This window comes from Acartia tonsa, chromosome 5 (assembly GCF_053477335.1).
Source record: "Acartia tonsa isolate MP-2025a chromosome 5, ASM5347733v1, whole genome shotgun sequence".
NCBI lineage: Eukaryota > Metazoa > Arthropoda > Copepoda > Calanoida > Acartiidae > Acartia > Acartia tonsa.
In genome coordinates, this window is record NC_137264.1 from 31519085 (window position 1) to 31546003 (window position 26919).

The 26919-nt window shown below is 31.7% G+C and overlaps 1 protein-coding gene across 1 annotated transcript in view; it reads right to left on the reverse strand.

The window, feature by feature from the left end:
* The window catches only part of LOC145320107 (uncharacterized), a 57304-nt gene extending 35152 nt beyond the window's left edge, over positions 1-22152 (reverse strand). The window contains exons 1-16 of the mRNA XM_080162547.1: positions 22025-22152; positions 21364-21436; positions 20166-20214; positions 18662-18800; positions 18155-18235; positions 17422-17523; positions 16875-16934; positions 16102-16169; positions 11802-11886; positions 6882-6974; positions 4862-4925; positions 4263-4306; positions 2226-2321; positions 1590-1683; positions 869-1008; positions 356-441 (exon numbers count right to left, since the gene is read on the reverse strand). Of these exons, the coding sequence (XP_080018673.1) occupies positions 356-441; positions 869-1008; positions 1590-1683; positions 2226-2321; positions 4263-4306; positions 4862-4925; positions 6882-6974; positions 11802-11886; positions 16102-16169; positions 16875-16934; positions 17422-17523; positions 18155-18235; positions 18662-18800; positions 20166-20214; positions 21364-21436; positions 22025-22057 (1307 nt within the window). The 5' untranslated portion in view covers positions 22058-22152. The remainder of the gene's footprint in view (positions 1-355; positions 442-868; positions 1009-1589; positions 1684-2225; positions 2322-4262; positions 4307-4861; positions 4926-6881; positions 6975-11801; positions 11887-16101; positions 16170-16874; positions 16935-17421; positions 17524-18154; positions 18236-18661; positions 18801-20165; positions 20215-21363; positions 21437-22024) is intronic.
* Positions 22153-26919: the final 4767 nt, after the last annotated feature.

Consider the following 26919-nt stretch of genomic DNA (forward strand, 5'->3'; position numbering starts at 1 on the left):
CAGGACGGACAGATACAAAAATATCAACAAGTTTGGCGGTTTCCCTCAAAATGTCTTGTTGAGCACAATCCCCCTTTATTTTAAAATAAATTTAAATAAAGAAGATTGGGGCGTATTTTATCGTGTGTTATTGATAACCTAAGTTATAATAGTTCTTTTAGTGTTAGTGTAATAGGGTGTTATAGAGTTAGTGTAGTTCAGGTATAGCCCCGAATAGGTGGTTCCTGCGAAGGGGTTAGACATAATAACCCCCCCCCCAACTTAAAAAAAAATTGGGAAAATAAGAGGCGAGCTTTCTGTTCTTGCTAGGTACTTTGATAGAAAGCACCAAAAGTTGAAAATCTTCTGTATTTACCTGATATTTCTTACTATCCAAGTATAGATACATCTAACTGTAGCCAGATCTCTGTTGTCAATGTAGGCGTCGACTTCATCAACAATCTTTAAAAACAGAGGTTTAATCAATCAGTTAGTAGGCAATCAAACAAGCAATTGATTTCCTTTTTATATCTAGACTTAAACAAGGATGAAAACATCTATAAGGAGCAAAGCTCTAAAAAATCATTAATGGGTATACGGGCAAGCATTTAAAAAGCTTTTTTTTGAAACAAAAAAAATATTTGTTTATATTTATATTTTGTAGCATGACTGGCAGAGCGACGGACAAATTTTATACCCGATGCTCATTCATCTTCATAGGGAATCTTCACTAAAAAATAAGCTGTATATTTTGAAAAGCAGCTAAAAACATCTCATTTCCATAATATGGACTGACTGGTGGTCTAATTGACCGGCTGACGTAAGGACAGACAAAGTGTATTATAGAGTAACTTCTCTACTAAAAGCAGAAAATTAATAGAGTGCTAACCTGTAGAAGATGTCTTATAAGTTTCCTAATGCTCTTGTACCATCTCTTACTCACATCCGCCACGTGTTCCTCTATTGGTTCAAATATAAAGGGGTCCTGTTCCCAGGGGCTGGCCTCGGCTGGCGGTACCACATCTATTCCTGAACATATAAATTAATTTGTAAAAGTATCAAGATGTTTGTCTATTCATCTCTGTGTCTGTCTGTTACTTAATATCTAGACAGCCAACATTGTTCTCCCTAAAAAAAACCTAACTAAAGTCGTAGTAATCTTTATGTGTAGTAACTTTTTTTTTGTAGTTGGGTTGATATTCCATAATTTAATTCTTCTGAAAATGACAGAATTTTCGTAAATGATGACAATTTAAAACCTTTTAAACCATCTGGGATTAACATAAATTTAACATGGATGAAATCAAATATACTGAAAAGAATATTATGATATTCATTTTTAATAAACAAGAATAAAACATTATCCATAAAATCGAAGCTTAACGTATCAGAAAAGGGAACAAAATAAAAAAAAACAAATATGTAGTGACTATTAATATAATAAAAATGAACTAAAGCTTGAATTTAAAAAAGAAATAGAGTTTTTACTGAAATAGGTTTTATATTTTAGACTTATTGTTACAGTAATCCGAATTCTAAATTTAAAGTCAGATATAGATTGATATAATCATTCGATCATCTTAAAACCTGTTGAAAAATGAGACACTCACCATTTTCAGCCGCAACATCGAACTGGTTGTCTGTTTGGATTCCGATTTCGGCCTTGGACAATTTTCTTCCCTCATTGTGAACAATAGCTAATTCCTAAAAAAATGTAGTTTTTATTGGGATCGGCAGCCGTTTATTTTTAGAGTAGCCGGCTGTCTGATTGAAGCTGCAAAAGATTCTTAAAAATCTAGCCCTATATTTTGAGGATAGTTCTTACTCGGATGACATATTATGATATTCCTATCAGCATTTATCAAACATTTAAAACATTTTAACATAAACATTTAAAACATTAAAATTAAACTGTAAATTGGAGGTTGGAATCTCCCCCTTTACAAGGGCCTCTATTTCCCCTCACGGTCTCCAGTCTACCAAAAAAAAACTACTTGTTTTGAGAAAAAAAAAGATAAAAAAGAGTTTTATGTTTTTTTTGCATTACTTTAGGTCAGGCTAGGTTATATTATAATCGGGCCCCCTGTTTGGTTGAGCAAAAAATTACCCCTCGTTTCAATTTACTTTTTATAAAAAAAGGATGGAGTTTTAATTCTCAATAGGCACTTTTATGGAAACCATCTCAAATCCTTTACATACTTTGGACAAAGCAGCTTATATCATGTATCATAAAAATTTAATTATACCTCTTTTGAACGTTTAGCTTTCTCTTTAACTTGAACAGAAGATTTTCTCAGCTTTGAAGAAAATGAATCATCTAAATCTAGGTCCAGCCGCAAAGACTAAAATATGCAGGGATCTTAAGGGATAAGACAATGGACAATAAAACGTATAACCACTATTAGTTTGGAACAAAAATGTTACTGGTCAATAAAAGTAAATTAAAATTTTTATGTTACAGAATAAGAAAACAAACGTAGTTTAAAAACTTTGGTGACAAGTGTAATTTAAAATCCTATGTCCCCCAAATCCCAGCTTTATAAAATACATTCTCTTTTTAGGACTAAATAAATTTTTCTTTGATTTTAAAATTTTATTTCTTTTTTCAGTTTCTAATTGAAATAAAGATATAAATTTTTAGATCATTTAATAAGCTTTTTTGAAAACTGGTAAAATGTTAAATAAGATCTTAACTTTAGAAGAAAAATAACAAGGATGACAACATCCATAAAAGCGAAACACTGAAATGGTAGAACAAACAGACATTAACACTTGTAGAGTTTCAGAACTGAATAATAATAATATAAATGTATAAGAGTCAAAGCAAAATTGTAAGTAAATTTGTTGAAAAACTGCTTGTTAATGCCAGGATAATGTTTATGGACATACTTACATTTTTAGGACTTGATTATAGAGTTGCTACGCTTTCTAAATCGTACCTAACTATTAAAGGAATCATCATGCAAAATTTGAAATCGATAGGACAATTCTAACATGCCTAAATTAACAAAATAAGCTATCCGTTACGGACGGACGGACCGACCCTAATTATAGAAAAGCTTCGCTTTTAAAAAGAGGAATAAACAATAAAATTCTTTATTTAATAGGCTAAGCTAAGTGGACATATATAAGAATAAATTTCTCAATAATAAAAACTAACACTGTTAAGCCTTAAGCAAGGAGTCGAGAAAGGGGACATTTAACTACATATATAAATTACGCTGATACCAAAAGTTTGATAACTACTCAATCTTATTCGTTGGCTCAAAAACTTTGGGTACTTTTATTGACTTTTGTTGATTGGTTCAACGCAAGTAGAGTTTATTAACTTTTTAACATTAAAATTGGGAATGATGTTTATATTTCTTTTTGTCCATTGTCTTATCACTTAAGATCCCTGGCGTAATGTCAACAAAATGCATGGTATAAAATATAGAAAAACAATAATGTACTAAAAACATTTAATAACTATTAATTAGTAAATATTGATGTTTTAAACATAAAACGCTGTGTCCAATAGATGTATAATATACGTGAATATTATGACAGGGGAAAAATGTCGTCAATTTAGGTTACTAACATGGACATCACTTATTGGTCTGTTCGTTCATCCAGTAGAAGAGGGGGTGGATGAACGGGATCGTTATTTTAGCTAGTTACAAGTTTCACTTGATGCTGTGAGAATTGGTGCAAAAAATATGACGTAACAAAAAAAATTAGCCAATGAGAGGCCGTTATTGACCAATGGCGGCCACTACCATTGCCGCCATTGGTCAATAACGGCCTCTCATTGGCTAATTTTTTTTGTTACGTCATATTTTTTGCACCAATTCTCACAGCATCGTTTCACTTTTTTATGATAATCATGATAATCTGGTGTAAGATCCATGTAATAATAAATCAATTATGTGGCTAAGAATCCAAGAGACGACATGATTACCCAACCCCCCCGGGTTATCTTTGTTGAAGTAGGTTAGGTTAAGTTGGGTATATCATATCATATTAGCCCCGCATGGTTAGTACTTAACACAAAAAAGTAATTGAAACTTGGACAAGCCAAGAATAAGACAAAGATAAATTTTGTGCCACATTTTGATTATCAAAAATGCCCTTCTTCTAACTAAAATTTAGTTTGAAATGTTTTAACACTGATAGTTTACATAAACTAATAAAGATTTATTAAATAAATCTATCTAAAGCTTATTAGCCAACGCATGAGAGAATAATTATGGAGAAGCTTTTCTTAAAAATATGCACCAATGCAATGAAATAAAATGAAATACCTTGCTAATCTTATGTTGAAGAACGCTCACGTCGCTTGTTATACCTATCATATAAAAAGGTTAAAAAAATTAAAGATAAACTTCAGCATAAATTTTAAGACCAAGTGCTTGTAATTCAAAGCTTAGCTTCAATCACTCTGTTGCATATGAATGGATGTAACTTACACAATTTTCTAATGGATATCTTTGATTATAGGTACCTCAATATTAAATTCACATTTCTTATTTTACCTCTTACTTTTTTTATTTGAGCGTTGAGACAAAAGATCTAATTAGGCAAAAGACCTTTTTTGTTTCTCTATATGACTGACACTAACCCCTCTACGCTTATCCTGCAATGCCCTAACCCAACTGTGCCTATTCCTACGGTGTTTCACCCCTGTCGGGCTACCCAGTACCCAATATAAAAAACCTAAGATAAAACACTAACACAGAAATGGTTATGTCCTTTGTTTAATTAGATTTTTTTTATTTATTAGGTCATATGTCAAAAGGTCTTATAATCAGTAGGTCTTTTGTCCATAAGGTCTCATGGTTTCAGCTCTTTGTCCCGATGCCTTTTTTGGTTGAAGAAAATAAACTTTGGTGTAAATATTTACCTGAGGTAGGTACCTTATCACCCGCGGAAATATCCACTTGTAGAGCTGCGTCGTTCTCCCCACCCTAACAATAATAATATTATTTTCTATGCAAAGTGTCGCTTTCATACAAATTTCCGAAAGAGCATTTGTAACCCCGCTTATTCTAATAAATTAAAGAAAAAAATTCCTTTGCCTAACTGCGGCCAGCTGGGATGGAGAGCTCTAGTCTTTTCTAGTTTCTTACTTATGTATCTAACAATAACCCCAGCAAGTTTTATAAGTCTATTTCATCTACAGATAGAATGAGGTCAGATTTAGAAGGCCATAGTCGAGAATCCATATGCGCGGCCAGCTCGGAGAACATGTCCTCCATCGTCCAAAGATTTTTAAGGGCAAAAAGGTCATTACCTAAGCTTTTCATTGTGGGGTCAAACGTCCTGATTTGTCAAGTAGTTTTGGAGCTATGGCCGAAATGTCAATATTAAGCGTTGCTTTAAAAAAGAGGTAGGAAGCAACCTGACTGCAAATTTAGAATATTAACTAAAAATCAGACCATTGCATTGTAATTCATATTCTATTTAACCATTTGCTGCGCTATTAAAATAAAGACAAAAATAATTAACTTAACACGCACTTTTTAATGTATTTTACCTTACCATTAAGTACTATTTAGTACAGGCCTTGTCATTAGAGAAAAACATTTACAATTTTATGTTTATACAAAGCATTCAATATTTATCAAAGGTATAGACAGGAAAAGGTTATCATTTTGCAGATTTTAGACACAACCGATGCTCTTTATTAAAGATCTTGCAAGGGGCGCCGTGGATCAGTGGTAACACACTGAGCCACGGTGGTGAGAGTTCGAGTTCAATTCTCCGTGTGTTGACTCAAATTTCTCATTCGCAATAATAATCACGCAACTTCCCCTGGTTGTGTAAGAAGGGGATTATTGAGAAGTTTGGATACTCAATAGTCACGTACATAATATCAGTACTTATCCCAAGCTTCATTCATTACGGTGACTACTTAGGCCTAAACCCTAAGAAACTATGGCTAATCAATCAAATCAATTTAAGATCTGGCAAACATATTGAATTGTAGCATATCTGCATTAACTACAAGAATGACAACAATTCTAAGAACAAATCGGAATTATATTTGGGTTATTGAAAATATTAAATAAAACAGTTATTACAAAAGAATCAAAATTTAATATGTATTATGTACTTAATTCCATAGAAAACTTTTATACATCTGGAGTTGTTATTGAAAATTTCTGCAACGGAATAGAAAAATGATCAAAAAGACGCTTCATATTTAATCTGGTTAGGTTTTAGCCTATTTTAAGCATTACACCTTTCTGTTAAAGAATAAATTAAGAGACAGTCATTCCCCCCTCCAAATAAAAAAATGATTTGACCTTTTTTTTTCAAAAATCTGAATAATTTTTGACATTTTGAAATGCTGTTTTTTTTTATTTTTTTGGTGACATTGGGAAAAAATTTCCATAGCAACGAAACTTTTTTACAATACCAACATTTTTAACCTTTTAACATTAAATTATTTCCTATCAATTATTCATTTCATTTTCATGGGTCAATAGGAAAAAGAGAAATATTAAAACATTGACAAATTTTCTTCAAAATAGTACTAACGCCTATGTTGGATTAAGAGTATTTTTCGTTCATGTCCTATCTATAATACACAATAGGTTAATTAAACCTCTTGGGGCAAAGCCCCTTGAGGCTAGGGGCGAAGCCGCTGGTATCATATAAAGCAGTAAGCTTTTTTTTGTCTGTAGCAAAGGATCTAGCTAAAGGCTGAACCGATAAGGTTCTCCTTTACAATGAAGCTTCATATAGGTCCTAAGATGGTTTTAGGTTATTTCATTTTTATTTCATTTTATTTTTTAGGTTAAAAAAAAAACAAATTTGTGGGGATGGGGGAGTCAGAGACGCAGACAGACACAGATCCTGTTACTTTCTGTCTTATCTAAAACTTAAGATCTCAGTAACCGCTGAACTGACTGTAGTACCTGATTAGGCGTGGATGTATTGGTACGACTTCTCTTGTTTCTTCGCCATCCTGTTTCAGCTCCATCCATAGGCTCCAGGTCTGCGGGCAATACCTGTAAAATTGTAGGTTTGTAAAATGTGAAGCTTTTCCATATTTAAGGGCCTTACCCTACGTAAGTCCGTCCGTCACATAAATTTGAATCCCACCCCCCCCCCCCCCCACAAAAAAATACATTTACTACACACAATTTTGTTAGAAGAAGCAATTACGAAAAGAAAGTGCATCTTTATGATGTTTATTTTCTATCCAATGGATTACAAGACCTCGGTTGTATTTCATATCATTAGTATGCTATTTTGTATCTTTTCTTTTGAATAAAACCGGGCTAAGGACATCCAAGCTTTCTTAGTTTTTTTTTATGTGGGGGGGGGGGGGAAGTTAACAAATTTGAGGGTGTTAGAAAGACACATTTTTGATGTAAAATTTGTAAAGAATTTAACTGATTTGTAAGACTTGTTACTTTTTCGATTTAATTCGTTTTAGACCTGATACTATTTTCCTTTATAGTTGACGTACACATATTTATTATGGCTAGTAGTAATTACTAATATTTCGGAAATCAATAATATAATCGGCAATTTCCATCTTATACCAAATTAACCATTAACAGACTTTTTGAGAAAATATATTTTACTTGATTTTTAGGAGAGATGGAATAGTATCTTGTAAATATGGACCCGAAAGGGTTAGACAAATCATTTTTAAAAATGAAAATAAATGAGAAAAAAAACGGAAAAAAGGGGGTAGGGTAATTCGGTGGTCCACTAATATGTATGAGAGAAATCACTATGTAATCCATTATAATATATTTCTATAAGATAATTACCAGTCATGCCATTTTATTTGTCTTCTGTAAATATGTATTTCACTACTTCCCCAGAAGCCTCTAGGGGCACTTTAGGTAAGTCGATCCATCATTTTAAATATAAGTTTTTTTAACAAAAGTTATATAATGTGGTGGTTTTTATTCAAGGGGCGATTTCTCTTGGGAGGGTAGAGGTACCCTTCCACTATAAAACTTGACTGGACCTATGAGAAGCTTCACGTAAATGAGAACCAGATTGGTTTAGCGGTTAGCAAGACCCTTTGTTACACATAGACTGACAGACACTCGAACACACATTCTGATACTTTTATAAAAGGATTACTTTATTCAGAGATAGACAGCTCGTATCTAGCCGCTTACATCCGTTTTCCGTGCTAAACATTCGTCGAAGCTTAATTAAGCTACAATCAAACCAAGAAGCTCTTTAAAGTGTCAATAAAAAATGACGTCATTTTAGAATAGTCCATAATTCGAAATTTTCGGTCAAAGGTTTTTTAATTTTTTTTATGGCATTAAAATTTAAAAACTTTTAGCCGAAAAATCCTGAATTACGACATGTTAGAAAAATGGACTATTCAAATATGACGTTTTTTTTATAGGCACCATAAAGAGCTACTTAAATCAAGTTCCTAATAAGCCGCCAATTTTGCAATTCAGCCGCAGCCTTGTCGCAAAAAGCTACAGAAGAACCGCAATCAAATTATGTTGTTTAAAGGCTCTTTACTGATACGACTATTAATATGAAAATTATTATATTATTTAAATTTTATAGTAGATTACAGTGCTTATAATTATAAGTAGGTAGAGTAGATTTTAATATTTACAATAAACTTTAATAAAATTTTTTAATGATTATATGAAAATACATAGAATTTTTTTTTGATAAAAAATATCTACTCCATAGCGAAAAAGACTGACGAACTGTAAAAGAAGTGAGTATATGCAAATTGGTTTTCATCTTTTATGTTACGGACAGATTGAACGAAAAAGTTATAAGGTATCTTTGCTGAAAAAAATATGAAGAAATATTATTGCATAAAATTATTTTTTTTTATAATTTACAAAAAATAGAATTAAATTACATAACATTGGCATTTAATTTCATACGGTTTTTAATTATCTTTTTTTAATATCCATGAAAAGTTGTTTGAAAAAATAGACATTTTCCCTCTTGATAAATGTAGAACACATAAGTATCCCCCCCTCCCCTATTTTTTGTTAAATTAATGCATAATTCTAATTTTATGTTGGTTTAGGTTAGGTAAATGTCCTTCTTGTATCACCGAGGATAAAATTGTGGGTAAAAATTGACAAAGGAGGTTAGGTGCTGTACAAAGCTTTAAAGAGGATTTTATTAAAAAATAAAACAAGAACATTTGGATACAAAGCAAAAAGTATTTATCTTATTCTTTACCGGAAAAAATTAATGTCTTTGATTATGTTGCTATCTATGATACAAAGTAGAACGATGTCCGTCCGTTTGTCTGACGGTCCGTCCGTCTGTCCCTTAAAATTTAGGTAACCACTAAACCAATTGGATTTTACTCTTCAGGAAATATACCTACTGGTCCTGTGGTGGTTTTAAGCTATTTTCTTGGGGGCTGGAACCCTCAATCCTCCCCAAAAAATAAAAAAATCCCCCTCAATTTTTTTTCTTCTCGAAATGGAAGCGGGCACATCCAATTTTTTATTCATTTATTTTTTTAGATTACCTTTTGGGGCAAAGCCCCTAGAAGCTAGGAATGAAAGCCGCTAGTCTATAATACAAAGTGGCTTGATGTCTGTCCGTCCGTCTGTATGTCTCTTAAGATCTCTCAGTAACCACTGAACCGATTGGATTCTACGCTTCAGGGAATATACCCACTGGTCCTGTTGGGGTTTTAAGCTATTTTCTTGGGGGGTGGGACACCCATTACCCCCCTAAACCAAAAAAATCCCCCCAATTTTTATAATGTGGTGGTTGCAGCACCTTAGGTACTTATTTTTTTTAAATTACCTCTTGGGGCGAAGCCGCTAGTTTTTGAGAAGAAAATGAAAAAATTTTAGGATAATTCAATTGACTTTCATATTAATAATCTATATATCCTTATATAAGAATAACAGGGTCTGTCTGTTTATCTGTGTGTACTGACTAATCTCTGGATCTAGATGATTCTCCTTTACAGAGAATCTTCTTATAGGTCTAGGGATTGGTTTACAATTATTTGGGGGAGGGTACCGCCACCCTTAACAGTTACTATTTAATAATCTAAAGTCATTAAAAATAAATGAAGTTGATTTCATCAATATTTTGTCTAAACATAGCTTCGCTTCTTGGGATTTTGTAATTATTGTGAAAGCTGATATAACAGAACAAGGTTTTATAAGTAAAAGAATTACGCTAGTACATGCCGTCAGAGTAAACCATGGAGATAAAATTAATAGAGAAGAACAATGGCCCTTTTTTATAGATTTGTTAAAAAATTACCTCCCTCCATTTTAACCATTTTTATCAACAACACAAACATTAGAGGCGAAGGGCGAAGTCACTAGTATGATATAAAGTAATACGTTGCAATTGTATGTCTGTATTAAACTCAGTAACCGCTGGATCATTTGGGTTCTTTTTTTAATCAGTCGCCGGTGTACAAATAATAGAATGTAAGGTGGTATGGTACTTCATCCCTCCAAAAAAAATTATTTAAAAAAAAATTTAAATATAATAGGATCTCTTACTCTTGGCTTGGCTTTAACTGCTTTAACCAAAATACCAAGCGTGAGTAATTTTACAAATTTGTACAAAAAATATTAAATTTAGCAAAATATGGCAAAACTCATTATTGAAAATAATTTTAAAACTTGCAGCATTGCTATTGGTATAACAAGGGTTTGCCAGTTACTAAAATGTCAGTTACTAAAACATGTAAAAATTTGTTAAGGCGTTCGGACATTAGACCTTAATTGCCACTTACAATATTAAAACTTGATTTTTCATTGGTCGTTTTGATAGCTAACCAGAGCCAATTGCGGTTATCCAGTATTCCGAGAATGTATTGAGTTTCAAAAATATACAAGAGCTAATAAACTCTAATTCAATGCTTAAAAATGTTAAACCAATTTTTAAAACCTTTCTGTCATGTACATTTAACGAAATCAACCCCTTTAATCATGTTTGTAAACCTCATTTAACGCCATGTTCAGAATAAATCCTGTACAAATTTGGAAGCTGAATTTGCCAGTCATTCCAATTGCATGAGAGTCTGTCATGCAGCACAATTAGTTCAGAAATAAGCGCGAGCGCCGCGATAGTTCGTTCCTTAAAAAAAATTCCATAACTTTTTGAAAGTACGATCCTTATACATTGAGATAACCCAAACATAAAAACGAAATATTCTAATATGAAACCCTTAAATTCTAAGTAATATTTTTTCTTAAAACACATATTATCTGCTTAAATTTAATAAAAATTTTAAGGATTGGACCAACGAAAGTAACATTGAACTTCGACAGAAAAGAAACCATAAAAGGAGCGAGATAAAATTTCAGAATGAATGTAGGCAATATATTAATTATTATTTTTTTTTCTAACTAAGTAATTTTTAATGCTTGATAATACTTGAAATACTTGAATAAAAAAATGTACCTTTTTTATTCAAAAAAATCTACACTCCTTTTAGTTTGAAATCTTATTACAAAATATATTTAGTTATAAAACCTACAGAAATACCACAATCTTGCCTTTTATCTGTTCTGTTATGCTTTAATTTAAACATTCTCGTATAAATTCTCGTCTAAAGCCATTCTTTCAAATAGTCTTACAATATCAGTGAAGTGATTGGTTCATTGTTCATTTCTAACAAAAATGTGTTTTCCCAAAAAAGTAAGGATAAACATTTCTATTTACTATCTATGTAGTATGTATGTATGTATGTATGTATGTATCTATCTATCTATCTATCTATCTATCTATCTATCTATCTATCTATCTATCTATCTATCTATCTATCTATCTATCTATCTATCTATCTATCTATCTATCTATCTATCTACATATCTATCTATCTATCTATCTACCTGAACAGCCACATCATGTGTCTCCCAGAATGTCTGTGACCAACCATTTCTAGTTGGAACCTCCTCGCTATCATCTTTTAAGTCTCTACATTTTTTAAAGAAATTTAATCAAATTTTAAAATGTGCCATTTTCAGTAGCAAAGCATCTTCTTAGGTGGATTTGTCTTTCTGTCATTCCTTCTATCTGTCTGTCTTATAAGTACACTCTAACTCATCTCTTTCCATCATCTAAGAAGCTCTTTAAAGTGCCTTAAAAATGACGTCATTCAAAACAAATGACCAATGATATGCCAATACTAAATTACCAATGACGAGACAGAATACACTTTAATTGACCAATGATAGGCCAATATGATGTCATTATTTTTATATGCACTATAAAAAGCTTCATCATCTAACTCTATATTTTATTTTCCATGGACTCTTTTTTTGTTTCTCTAACTTTCTAACAATCTATATCTTTTAATGTATATTTTTATATCATATATTTAAACAGCTAATCTGAATAGGATTTAATCGTCCTTGTTTTTTTTATAAAAATATTACAACAAAAATTATTAGTCAAAATTAGATTTGCCGTGAAAACAAAATGAATCTAATATTTATAATTTGATTATTTTACATTTATTATTTTGGTAATTTCCCTCAAATTGTAAGTGAACCAGGAATTGTCAGTTGTTGTCTCGAGAAAGCCTTAAATGTCACGTCTAAAAAGGAAGGTTAAGAGGAGAAGTGGGAAAGGAAACACCCCAAAAAAGAGATGAAGTTTTTATGACTTCACACGTGACATTTTAGGCTTTCTCGTTGTCTCAATAATTACAGAGTTGACGAGGGACATTGATATGTAAAATACACTGGTATCCAAAGTTTTATAACCATATTATCTTATATGCTGGTCACTTTTCATCTAAAATATAAATTTCCTTTGTCATCATAGGGGATATTTATCAATTTAACGTCCTTTGTTCTAACCCCTAAGATCCCTCGAATAAAGGTATAAACTGTAAGAAATCTTTGTGAATTTGATTTCTTTAGAATCAAATGACTAAAAACATTTTCTTTATTGAATAACTAAAAATGAATTAACACGTGATAAGCTTCGATACTAATAAAGCAATTTTAGTGCACATCAAAAAGTTGATAATTGTTTAATTAAAGCACATTGTAGTATAAATTAAAGTGTCCCATCGCTTCAACGCCACAAAAAAAATCCGTCAACTAGACCAATCAAAATCATTAATTTAAATATCAAATGAGTATATAAAGAAAAAAAGCATACATACAGTTTTAACAGCTATTTTAATACCTATCACAGAAATAACATTCAACTATATTTTTTTTTTTTTGCGCTAATACCAACATGTATTGATGAATTACAAGCTGAAATGGTTTAACACCAAATTTTTATGTTTGCACTTGTCAACCTTCCCAAGGACTTTTATTCTGTTTAATATTTAATAAAATTTGAGGTTTTAATTGTTTGTGTGTGTGTGTGTGGTGTGCGGGGGGGGGGTATTAAATAAAAATTGACAGCTTTTTTTACTAAATGTTTAGCTAATAAACATCGTTTTACACAAAAAGTTAATTGAACCAGCTTATTTATAGCCACAACTATAAATGTCTTGCATTTAAGCAATTCGACGTTTTGTCTTTCAACAAATGTTTATACCTTTTGTGGATAAAGGCATCCTTGTGAAAAGCAAAGCTTTTCTATACTTAATGTATTTACGTCCATTTATGCAACGGTTAGCTTTTTTTTTGTTAATCTAGGCTTGTTAGAATTTTTCTATGATTTCACACTTTTGATTATGATAAAGTTAATAATTAGTTACAATTTAGAAACCGTAGCAACTCTAAAATCATTACCATTTTAAAAATTAAGATTTTTAATTTATTTTGACAACAATATTTAATTTGATGTATTATCCTTTTCATCTTTTTTGGAGCAATGATTTCTTGTACAACAAGGTACAATATTTTAAAAGTAGTATATCTCTTATCAAGCCCTAAAAATATAAGTATGCTCTAACAGAATCTAACTATGACGTCAGAAAAAATTAACAATTAACCAATGAGAAGCCAGTATTCACAATGGTAAAATATATAGCGGCCTCTCATTGGTTAATTGTTAATTTTTTCTGACGTCTTAGTCAGACACTTTTACTGTTTTCTTTTATATTATGATTATTCAGGTCTGACACTCTACAAGTGTTAATGTTTGTTTGTCCTATTGTTTCAGAGCTTTACTTTTATGAATGTAGTCATCCTTGTTAAATATCAAATCCGTGAGAGAGAAAAGCACCGTGTCTAACTTAAATGTAAAAAATGCAATAGTATGATCTTTAGAAAAGTAAGATTTTACTAGTTAAATTTGGTCAAAACCAACAATACTTACAATGTACAAGGAATTGTACCTATCTTCAGTTAAATTAAAATAACATATTTTAAATAGTCTAAATTTATTTTGATTATATATTTACCAGCGACTACGCCCCCAAAAGTCTATAGGAGCACTTAAGTTAAGACCTCCCCGCCCATTTTAATTTAAGTTTTGAAATGAAAAATTTGGATGAAAATTTTTCTGGGAGGTATAATATTTTCATGGACCTATAAGAAGCTTCACTGCAAAGGAAAACCATTTTGGTTTCTAGTAACTTGACTTTAGTAATTTTTTTGGAAAATACCTTTTTTTGTTAGTTGCTATTTCTCTAGGGGTGATTTTTCTAGGGAGGGTGTAGATTCCCTCCCCAAAAAAGGTCTTTTGTAAGAAGCTTTATATCTGTTCAGCGGTTAGCTAGTCAGACACTTAGACAGACAAACTTATTATTCTTTTAATATATCTAATAATATAATCATAATGTCAATTTTGTTACATGTCATATGTTTAATTTCTAAATAGAATGTGGATAATATGTCATCCATTACCCCTTATATTTAATTCCTTCCTGTCGAAATAAACCAATATAATTGTATTGCATAGAGGTAAAATTATATTTAATTGAATTATAAATATTTTATGTATACTTTTAAAGGAAATATTTTCTATAATTAGGCTTTAAGTAAATATTTCATATTTATGTGAAAATTCGCTTTTAATTTGAGACTTTACAAAGGGATTTTTTTATTTTTGGTTGGGTGAGGGGGTGGTCTCTTCTTGAACATGGCCGCTTTATTTTTAGTTTAAAAAAATAAAAGTTGAAACAAATTTTTTTGGAGAAAAGTAATTTTTCACTTATTTATTTTATTGACTATTAAACAACATATAAAGCATAGTTATATAGGTATTAAGAGAGATATGGGACAATGGGCAGTTTATTACACTAGTCCTTACAGTTTTATAATAACGTTATCTTATTGATTTGCCCAAAAACTTTGGGGCCTTTCATGAATTTTGATTGGTTGATTCATTAGGTTGAATGTTCAAACGTTTCAACCACTATATTTAATCTACAGAAGAGGTAATTTGTGTATCATCACTGTGGTGATATACATCAATTTATCGGCCATTGTCTTATCCCTCCAGATACCTAAGATTTTAATCCAATTTTAGCTCCGCTTTCATTCATGTTGTCATCATTGATTATAATAATTTCTGGAAAATAAAATTGTATCATTATTCGCGCCTATATGGTCAAAATTATTAAACTTTTAATAGAAAAAGACTTATTTATGCATTAGATTTTAAAATAATTATATATAGAGACAAAGGGAAAATGGGCATATAATGAATTTAACAAGAATATTCATGATCATGAGCAGTGAAGCAATAACAAACTGTTTGATAATGTGCAAACTCAATTTTTAGCAGGTATTTTAGATAAATACTATAATTTACTCTAGTACTTCTAGCAGCTACGCCCATAGAGGCATATAGGCGCATGTGAGCGAAGGGGGAGGGTGTTACGTCGACAATTTAATTTTAAGTTAAATTTTTTTTGTGGGTTGGGGGGGGGGGGGGGTCATGGGTATTATCTCTTGGGAGGGTCTGGGTATCATTCTCAAAAATAGTTATCAACTTTTCCTGGAACTAAAAGAAGCTTCACTGTACAGGAGAACTTTATCGGTCCGGTGGTTGGCAAGAGCTTAAGCTACAGAAATACACATAGACATCCTGTTACTTTTACAGAGCGATTAATATCTATCAAAATTACACAACCCTTGTCTGTAAGTCATAACTGAGTATTATACTATTTGCTAATGCATCCCCCCTACTACTGCAAACAAACTGACAGCCCCACACCCAATTATAGAGTAGTTGCGCTGCTAATAATGTGTTTTGGTTAAAGTTGATTAAACTTCCCTGTTGTGTTTGGAAACTTTTTTTGACATTCTTGGGTTTGATGATTTAAACACTATTCGTTGGTCAGTCTAAAATAAAACAAGATCAATATATTTGATTGTAGCACAGCTGATTATATTATTTTTTTGTGTGTATATATTAGGCTATATATATCTATATTTTTTTCTCTGAAAAATTAGCATCAAGTAGACTAAATAAGTTAAATGAAGATGTATGTCCAGTAAAATATCGAATACAGCAAGACCAAACAGTCCACAATTAATGGGTTAGCAGTTGACACAAGTTACTATTTAAAAGAAGAGTTAGTCAACCACAGGGAGGGAGGGGACACTCGACAATAAATTACACTGAGACCCAAAGCTTAAAAAAAACTTCTTTCATTTTATGGCTTAGAAACTTTGCGTACTCTAACTAAATCTTGATTGGTTGGTTTATTAATTGGTAGTGTCAAAACTTACAAACGTAAATAATAATTGGGGGTGGACGTTTAGCTAATTATCTTCCATTGTCTTATCCCTGAAGAGCCCTTGTGCACTAAACTATAAAACAGACCTTCTCTTTTATATAAATAGTAATAGGTACTTTGTTAGACGTACAAAATGAATTTAAGAGTAAATCCACCGATCAATAATTACGGTCTATTAAAACAATCTAAAAATAATTTCACTATATTTGACTAAAATCAATTTATTTTTTCATTGTAAGTTTAAGTAGTGAAGCCTTTGTAAAATGTTAGTCTGTTCGTCTGTCTGTCTGTAAGGTTAGTTCCATACCTGAACAATGGCATCACTGGGTTCTGGTTTGGAAGACTGCACGCGGGAGGAAGGATTTGTCTAGATAGATAAATAGATAGATAGGTAGATGGGGGTATAGATAGTTTGATTTGATGTCAACTATATGTTTCAGTCAAGTCTCATATTGTCTACTGGATATGATAGATAAATAAATAGGTGGATAGATAGATATATAGGAGGATAGATAATAGATAGAGAGTTGGCTAGGTAGATAGATAGTTCGACTGATATATGGTTGGAGAGATTACAGAAATAAATAAAGAGGATGATAGGTAGATAGAAATCAAAATAGATAGATAGATGAATACATGACTATGTGATTGTGGTCCCAGTCAAAGTCAACAACCTTAACAGGTGATAAAGGGATAGATAGATATGCAGAGAAATAAATAGATAAATAGGTAGATAGATGTATACCTGGGTCTCAATGTCAGCTGTGTCAGTGAGGTTCAAGTCAAAGTCGACACCTTTCATAGGTGATGATAAATAGATAGATAGATAGAGAGATTGATAGATAAATGTATACCTGGGTCTCAATGTCAGCTGTGTCAGTGAGGTCCCAGTCAAAGTCGACACCCTCCACCGGCTCTGTTTGACACTCAATGCTGCGAGAGTGACGGTTTGTACTCTAAACATTAATAACAATTAGATCAATCTGTTTGTATATTAAAAAAAATATTACATCATTCTCCAATTTATCATTGTTAATTTTTTTGTTTTTCTATCAAGTGCCTAGCGCCCCCCCCCCCCCACCCCCCCAATTTATTTGTTTTTCCAATAAATTGAATATAAAGAGGGGTGTGGAAGTGTTTTTGTTACATTAGTCCTATATTTATATTCAAACCATGATGTCTTAAGTTTGTTATTTATGTTGTTCTTTATCAGGAATGGAGGGGCAATGACATCTAAATTATGCTGAGCACCAAAATTTATCAAATCAGAGCCTGAATGATTTTTAAATAATTCATTAGAATTGGGGTAAAAATGAATATAAAGCTTTCCCACAAAGTGTTTATCGAGTACCAAAACAACTCTCCCCACTTTCTAAGTAAATTGAGGATATGGGAATGGTGTTACTTTTTTTTTTCCTATGCCTAACCCCAACAAGGCATATATTTTCGGTGCCCTAACTCTTTAGGGCTATGCATTCCCAAACAAAAAACTACCCCTTATTTCTATCTTAATTATAATTAGAGGGAATGGGGCATTGGTAATCACAATGCACTTTGAGGTAAAACTTAATATTATGGTTGTCTGACCTGAGTTGCGGCCTCTACAAGGGGCTCTGTCCGGAGGTCTATTATCACAGGGTTTGTTGACCCATTCAGCAGCCTTTCATCCTAGGTACAATATAAATATATAGATAATAAAGATATATAGGTATGTAAATATATAGAATATTAGTTATGTAGATAGACAGGAGTTCTATTATCAGCAGCCTTTCATCCTAAGTATAATATATATGTAGATAAACTTCGGTGAGATTTGTAAAATTTATAGATTATGGATAGATAGGAGATAAAATATCACATAGTTGGTCATCTAGAACTAGGGGCCCCTATAAAAATTAGAATCAGTTTATAGTGCCTGTAAATAAATGACATCATACTATACAAATAACCAATGATAGTCCAATACACAGACTGAATTACCAATGGCAGGCCAGTATACATTATTATTGACCAATGGAAGGCCATTATGACATCATTTTTTATATACACTATGAAATCTTCCAGGGATGAGGCATAGAAAAAAAAAAACATTACCTGGATAAGTATACTGGGATCAGGGGACTTCCATGGGTCAAAAACAGGTTTCTGGTCCACCCCCTCAATAATGTGGGAGTACACTGATCCCCCACCTCCATTCTTTACAACCTTGTCTTTCCACTTCACATTTACAGGACTAAGATTTTATAACTAAAACTTTTTTTTGCCAAGATAATTAAAAACATTCTTTCATCACAATAGAAGTTAATTGAAACAAATGAATATGTAGAATTACTCAGAGAGAGAGAGGGGACAATGTTTATTACACTAATCCCTAAAGTTTCACAGTAACATTTTCTTATTTGTTGGTTTAACAACTTTGAGGACTTATATTAGATTTTAATTGGTAGGTTTTTTAAGTTAAATATTTAAAGGTTTCAATTACTTATTATAATCTACAGAAGGAGTAATACTTTGCACCACCCTTTGGGATATATATTAATTTATCGGATTTTGTCTTATACCTTTAGATTCCAAATAAATACTTAAATTTTTACACTGAAATAAATTATTTTTTCCAAAAGCACAATTTTGTCATCCCAGTGGTATGGTAACATAAGTCGACCCTTCACTTTTAGCGTTAAAAGGAAAAATATATAAACTGTATATGAATATATATACATTTTTTAGAGTCAGAGGGGGGGGGGTTGATATCTTGATAAGTTGGAGGTAACTTTCTCTAAATGAATTATTAACCGCCCATAGACCTAAAAGAAGCTTATTGTAAAGGTTAACCCTAACGGTCCAATGGTTATCTAAACACACACGCTCACGCACAAGCACAAATAACAAAACATCCTGTTACTTTTATATATACACTAGCGGCTTCGCCCCTAGCCTCTAGGGGCTTTGCCCCAAGAGGTGATAAAAAAAAATTCGTAAAAGGACCAGGGAAATCTTCTGCAAAAAAGGACCAAGGAAATCTTCTGCAAAAAAAGGACCAAGGAAATCTTCTGCAAAAAAAAGGACCAAGGAAATTTTCTGCAAAAAAAAGGACCAATGAAATCTTCTGCAAAAAAATGGGGGGGGGGGGATTTTTTGGTTTTTAGGGGAATTGGGGGGTGTCCCACCGCCCAAGAAAATAGCCTAAAACCACCACAGGACCAGTAGGAATATACCCTGAAGAGTAGAATCCAATCGGTTCAGTGGTTACCGAGATCTTAAGCTTCAGACGGACGGACCGACGGACAGACATCATTCTACTTTGTAATACATAACATACTTATATACTTTTGCAAGGGATTTTTTATTACTTGGATCTTACACCAAATTATCATATACTCCGATGATAAAGTAAAACTTGTATTTGGCTAATAAAATGATTTCCCCATCCACACCCTTTACCATCCCCTCACCTCCTACTTGATGAGGAACGAACTTACCAAAAAATAATGTCCTTGTTATAGGAACCTAAATTGACGACAATTTTTCCCCTGTCATAATATCCACGAATATTACTTTTGCTAGAGTAGTTATAATTAGGCTTTAAAAAGTTTCTTTCCTTTTCTTCTTTTCTGCGCTGAGGCTACATCCCATTTGTATCAATCCATCTAAAAATATAAAGTTTTTTTCATGGGGCAATTATCCATGGATATAAAGAGAAAAGACAATGGCTGAAAAATATATGCACATCCCCAATGATGATATACAAAATTACCCCCTCTGTAGATTACAATTATTGGTTGAAACGATTGGACACTAAACCTAATGAAACAACCAATCCAATCAAAAAAGTCCCCAAAGTTATTAAGTTAACGATATGAAAATGTTAATATTATATACTTTGGGGACTAGTGTAATAAACAGTCCAATGTCCCCTCCCTCCCGGGCAACCATCTTGATTAGATGTCCCAGATAGCAATCTTTGGTATGTTAAAATAGTTCTTTCAAATCTAAATTATAAAGTAGTACGTGTAATGTGTATGTATTTTATTCATCTAAGATCTCATGAATTTCTCGACCGAATTTTCTACAATTTTCAGGAAAGCCTTGTATTGGTCCAGGACAGGTTTTAGGATATTTTGTGGGATACCTGATATCATGATTTCATTCGCTTTGCTTTTTTAAATTTTGACATCTTCGTTTGATTGAAAAATTTACTAGATTTAAAAAAAAAATTCGTGGAAGTTATGTTAAAAAAATATTAATATAAAGTTTTAAAACGTTAATAATAACATTTCCAATTATGAAACAAAATAATATAATTGTGAAACTGCATTTGTTGATTTTATTTAATGGAAAATTTAATTAATCAAACATAAATTTTAACATAATTTTTGACGATTTTAATTTAGCGATTTGAATCATGTGAAAAATCAGTATCAAAATAATTACATAAATGGCAAAAAAATAATGAACAAGAACAAATAATTCCATGAGTAGATCAGCAATAAGAAGATAATTGAATTATTGGTATTGATAAGTAATGCAAAGACATTGGCATATTGTATTTTAGTCTATAACTAAATATATTCAGTTCCTTAACAAATAATTACATTAGGTACAACGACAAACCCCCATAGGGACAAAGGTCCTTTTTGAGTAAAAGTACCAGGATTTTTCAACAATTATGTAATAAAAAAATATCCAAAATTTGAGTACAAAATCCAATATGACATAGTATGGCATAGTGGACCTTTGTCCCTTTAGGAGGTTTGTCGGTATACCATTGGATTATATTCATTAATAATGTGAGTTACCTGTAAAATTTTCAGATAAATATTGTTCGTGTATACTCCTCGCTTGAATAGGTCCAAAACTGTGGCTTGAACACTACAAATATCCTTCGTGTTTAAAAATTGTTAAAGCGAAGATTTTCTTTAAGAAGGGTCGATCATTCCGTACGTACGTCTATCCGTCCATCTGGGTCAGTTATCTTTTTTTTGAACAAGTCAGAATGGTGTTATCGATTTTTAACTTTGCATGATGATTCCTACAATTAGGTACGATTTAGGAACAGCTGAAACTCTATAGGTAATCATTCCCAGAAAGTCAATTTAAAACATGCTGAATTTTTACTTTTTTTACAAGAAATTTTTGTAATATCTTATTCCTTTCATTTTGGAATACTCATTTATATGAAAACAAAGTACAATGTTATAAGTTCTGGAGTTATGGCTTGAACACTATAATAGATATTGTAGCGATGCTATTCAAGGAATAAGTTATACCGTATACATATGTAAAAATAAGTTATGTTGCATGTCTGTAATGGTTCTTTATTTGTACTTTTCTTGATGCCATTTTTTTACCAACAGAATAGTATTACGAAGATTAAGGTTCAAAAGCTGGAAATTTAAAAAGAGTGTTAGCGCGCCTCTTTCTTTACCTATCTCAGTAAATGGTGGGTCATATTTTCACCTGTTCGTAGAAGACGTAGTCCAGGAGTGACATTTATACGACCATAGTTTTCACTTTCACCACACTGCATATAAATCATTAAGATGTCTGAAAATTAATTCAGAATATTCTCTTTATTCTTGTCCAATTTAGGAAGGGATAAGACAATGGCCGATAATTGGATGTACATTATCCCAAATGATGACACACAAAATTAATCCTTCTGTAGATAAGAATTCGTGGTTGAAAGGTTTGGACACTCAACCTAATGAACCAAGCAATTAAAAGTCTCCAAAGTTGTTAAGCCAACGAATAAGATAACGTTCTTAAAAAAACTTTGGAGACTAGTGTAATAATCAGCCCATTGTCCCCTCCCTTACCGTGTCTACCTTCCTTGATAATCAACATACTCAAAAGTAAATAAAGCGTCCCTTTACTGGAAATCGAAGCGTGAATCACTCAAAATATATTCAACTATATTTAAATTTATGGAAGAGTTTGATTTTTTTTAACTTGACACTCTCTTGGCTTTTTTTTTGGGGGGGGGGGGGTGTAGACCTTTGTTGAAGAAAAAGTTTTCTCTTTAGAAAACAATATATTTTAGTAGAAAATGAATATCAGTTTAATTTTTTTAAAAATTCGTTAAGGGAGATATAGTTAATTCACACGTACGTAATGCACTGATTTATCCTTTCTATAGAGTGGCTGTGCTATTAAAGAACACATAAATGTAACACAAATTATAAAATGTAAAAAAAATACACTAACATTGTATACATCTACTAAGCTTTGCTAAAAGTAACTAAGAAAGCTTTCCACTTATTTTTCCCGTTCAAGTCCATATGTACGTTGAAAATTCAACCATTTTTATTATTTTCCATAGTAACCTCGTTAATAAAATAATGGTTTTCCACAAATACAGCCAATTTTACACTTATGAAAATAGCAATATGTCCTTTTATTATTCTAAGAGTAAAGTTTCCTTGTCGTTAGTGTTAGGGTTTCTTAGCCTTACATATTTAGATCTATAGGAACAAGGATGACAACATTTATAAAATTCACTTGTAGAGTGTCAAAACTGAATAAGTAGAATATAAATGTACAAGTCGAAACAAAATTGTAAGTAAATTTTTATCAAAACAACTTAAATACAGGTTACTGTTTAAGGAAATACTTACATGTTTAGGTCTTGATTAAAGAGAAGCTTCGCGTATGACGTTGTACCTTGTTCTATTAGGAATTAGTAGTCCAAAAATCAGATGATTAGGATAATTATATCACATGAAAATTTTTTGTCAAAAGAGTTAAAAGCTAAAATTTTTCAAACAGACGTACGGACATTCTGGTAACGATTATAGAGTTGCTACGCTTCTTAGGTCGTAATTACCTCTTATAGGAATCATCATGCAAAGTTTGAAATTCATAAAATGTCGAAGTTAACGAATAAAGCTAACCGTTCTGGTCATACTTACGGACGGACGGACCAACCGACCCCAATCATAGAAAAGCCTCGCTTTTAGAAAGCAAGACTTAAGGAACTCTATCTCTGAGGCTAGCCTAAGAGACAGAGATAGACTTATATACAACATACATACGAAAATAGCTTACTTATGAAGCAGCTTCGCTAATTTACAAAACAATTATCTGTTTTAAATGAGCACCATAAAAGTGTATCGCTCCGTGGGTGTGCGCAATTTTACGGAATATTATATTATTCATTTATTATCAAATATTTACAACAATTTCACTTGTTGGACTTTTTCACAATGCAAATTAATTGTTGTGAAAGAGGGGCTTTTCTATAATTCGTATTCGTGTTAGCCCGTACGTCGGTTAATAAGACAGTAATTTATAATTTGGTTGGCTCAAAATTCTTTGACTTTTCATTTAATAACTTGATGCTTTCACTGAAAGTGCTTGGAGAACACAAAAGCATCTCCCCTAACCATTTCTAGTGTGTAGAAATAAATTGATACCCAATTTACTTTAACCTTAGGTAAAATATGAACATGCGAAAACAACCTCCCCTCATTGATAGGCCCTAGATTTTTAGGGAAACCTAGAATAACTAAAACATTTTTCTATAATTCATAGGAACAGTTCAAGTTTTTGGTCCTTTATAACAAAGTGATGACTGAGCACTGATAACCCTCCCTCCTTATATTTTAAATTAATTGAAAAACGGGTTTTCTTCTATGCCGGTGCCTAACCTTAAGTGCCCAAACCCTGCGATGTTGCTCAGTACACAATACAACCTGACCTAAACTAAAAAAACAAAAAAAACAATTACTCTAGGAGGGGGGGGGGGACATTAGGGCTCACCAGAGTACTTTGTGTGAAAGCGCCAAGTTATTCTATCTTAGTATTAAGAGTAAAGTGTGTTCTATTGTAGTGTATAAAAGTATAAATGGTCGTTAATACATAAATTGACCAATTTTCCCCCATTAACTGCTGTGCTTCACATAACAATAATAAAAGAATGGACACGTTATAAGTGCAAAAATTCATATACAAAAAGCGCTACCGTAGTATATAAAAATAGTCCATTAAACGCCCCCCCTCCCTCCCCCGACTTCCTCCACTTTCCTTAAAAGCCCCTAGAGGCCTCTAACAGGCACAGCTTATCATAAAAACAATTATGTCCATAAGAAGAAAAAAAAACTACATTTATAAACAAGGCAGAGTATGTCCAAATTCAGAGAAGCAGTTTTAAATTATATGAACAAAATATATAGCCAAATACAAAAAAATTAAAGAAAATAAAAGAATTAAAATAGTAATTGTAAATTGTACTGTAATTAATTGAAGAAAATATAATTTTTCTTTGGGTTTCAAAATGGATTACATAAATCTAATCATATGCTAGCTATCAACTGCTTTGTTAAGTTCAAAATGCTAATAAATTGCGGATAGTCACTATTGAAGCTGCTGTGCAATTAGGCCAAGTCATATCTTACAGAGAGGGCGGGAACATTAGTCTGTTTATTACACTAGTCTCCAAAGTCTTACAACTAAAACATTAAAATAATTGATTCAATTTATTAAATTTTTATTATTTTAAAATTATAATTTAATTTGCAGTTTACATTTTAAAATGTAAAAAGCTTGTTATTTTTGTGGTATTTGGTTACAAAATTGTTTTTGTAAATATCATAATATAACCATAGATTGTCGATTCTTACATTGTTACTCCATGGTGCTAGCATCTTAAGGTACGAAACTATAAGTAAAGATATTAAGTAAATATTATATTGCTTAACAATTTGTTTTATCAAAGTACAATACATTATAGATAATTACTTTATTATGATATAATCATAATTATATTAATACGCAGATTTTTTTATACAATGTTGTTCTTCTGTACACCGTTCATACAAGGGAATGGGATTGCCCTGCTCGTAAATTTTTAAATGCTTGAGTAGTCATATTAGTTTGAAACCTTGCATATATAAATTTTTTGGTAAAGCAAGGAATATTAGTAACTTTGAAATTAATATTTAAAAGCACGAACGCTAAATAATCCTTTAGAACAAAGCAGTGAATTTTTTCTGCATCTTAAGATCTTTGAAATGGTTTGTATGATATTTTTTTTTAGGAAAGTTTATTTAGGTGATTTGAGTACATTTTATAATTCCCCAATATGGCTTGTTATGCTGGTACAAGTGTTGCATCTCATAATAGCTAATGATAATAGCTAAATGTTTTAAATTTGAAAGAAAGGCCAGGGTCGTAGCCGTTATATAATTTGATATTGGAGGAACAAACGGACAAAGTAGAGCAGATACTTAGTTGTCATTAAAAAGAAAAAATATGAGAATTCTTAAAATCAAGAAACCTTTATAAAAAATAGTATCTTCCGAATCATCACCTAAAAGCTGTCTATCTGAAACAGCAGCCGAGGAAAATCACATTTCACCTATAGCGTTACGAACAGACTGGCGAACAGACAAATATGATTGCAGAGTAGCTTTGCAATGTAAAAAAAAGAGACATAAGAGAGATAAAGAAATAGAGAGAGAGAGCGAGCGAGAGAGAGAGAGAGAGATAGATAGAGAGAGAGAGAGAGAGAGAGAGAAAGAGAGAATGAACGAGAGAGAGAGAGAGAGAGAGAGAGCGAAAAAGGGAGAGACAGAGGCAAAAAGGGCTCAACTGTTTATTATAGAAAATGAGAGAAATAAAAAAGGGGAAACTGAAAAAAAATAAAAAGAGAGGGTTATAGTTAATACATGGTATAAAGAATAGTTTCATTATAAGATAACCCACAGTAGGATATTTACTTAGTTTCATTTATCCACCCATCCAAGCAAAAATGTCTTAGATGATTATATTTTATATATGGGGCTGATTATATAGTGCCTTTCAAAAATAACGTCCTACAATACCAATGACCAATGATAGGCCAATACACAGACTAAATTACCAATGACAGGCCAGTATACATTTTTATTGACCAAAGCAATGGTAGGCCATTATGAAGTAATTTTTTATAGGTTTATAAAAACTGCGTTTATATATATATAGATTGAATTTAAATGCATTTTATCTTTTTAAAATTCTGAGGTATGGTAGTACATAATCACAACTAATTTTTAACAATACTTCTAGAACAATTGCAGAAATTGTGCCCTTTTTATTTAAATTGTCTAGAGCTAGCTGGGTGCTTCAATTGTTAGTAGAAAACAATTTAATTAATTTTTAAAAAAGCTAATCCCTCCTTTTCTAAAAATATGGGGTAGGGGTGAGATTTTCTTTGTTTGCCTGGCACTGGGAGTGAAAGAAAAAAATATTAAATATTTTATATAATAAGAGAACAAAATTTGGCGCTAATTATATTCATTAAGCTATTTTAACCGTTTTGTATAAGTCAATTGATAAATAAGACAAATATTAATAAAACATGTAATATTGTTTCA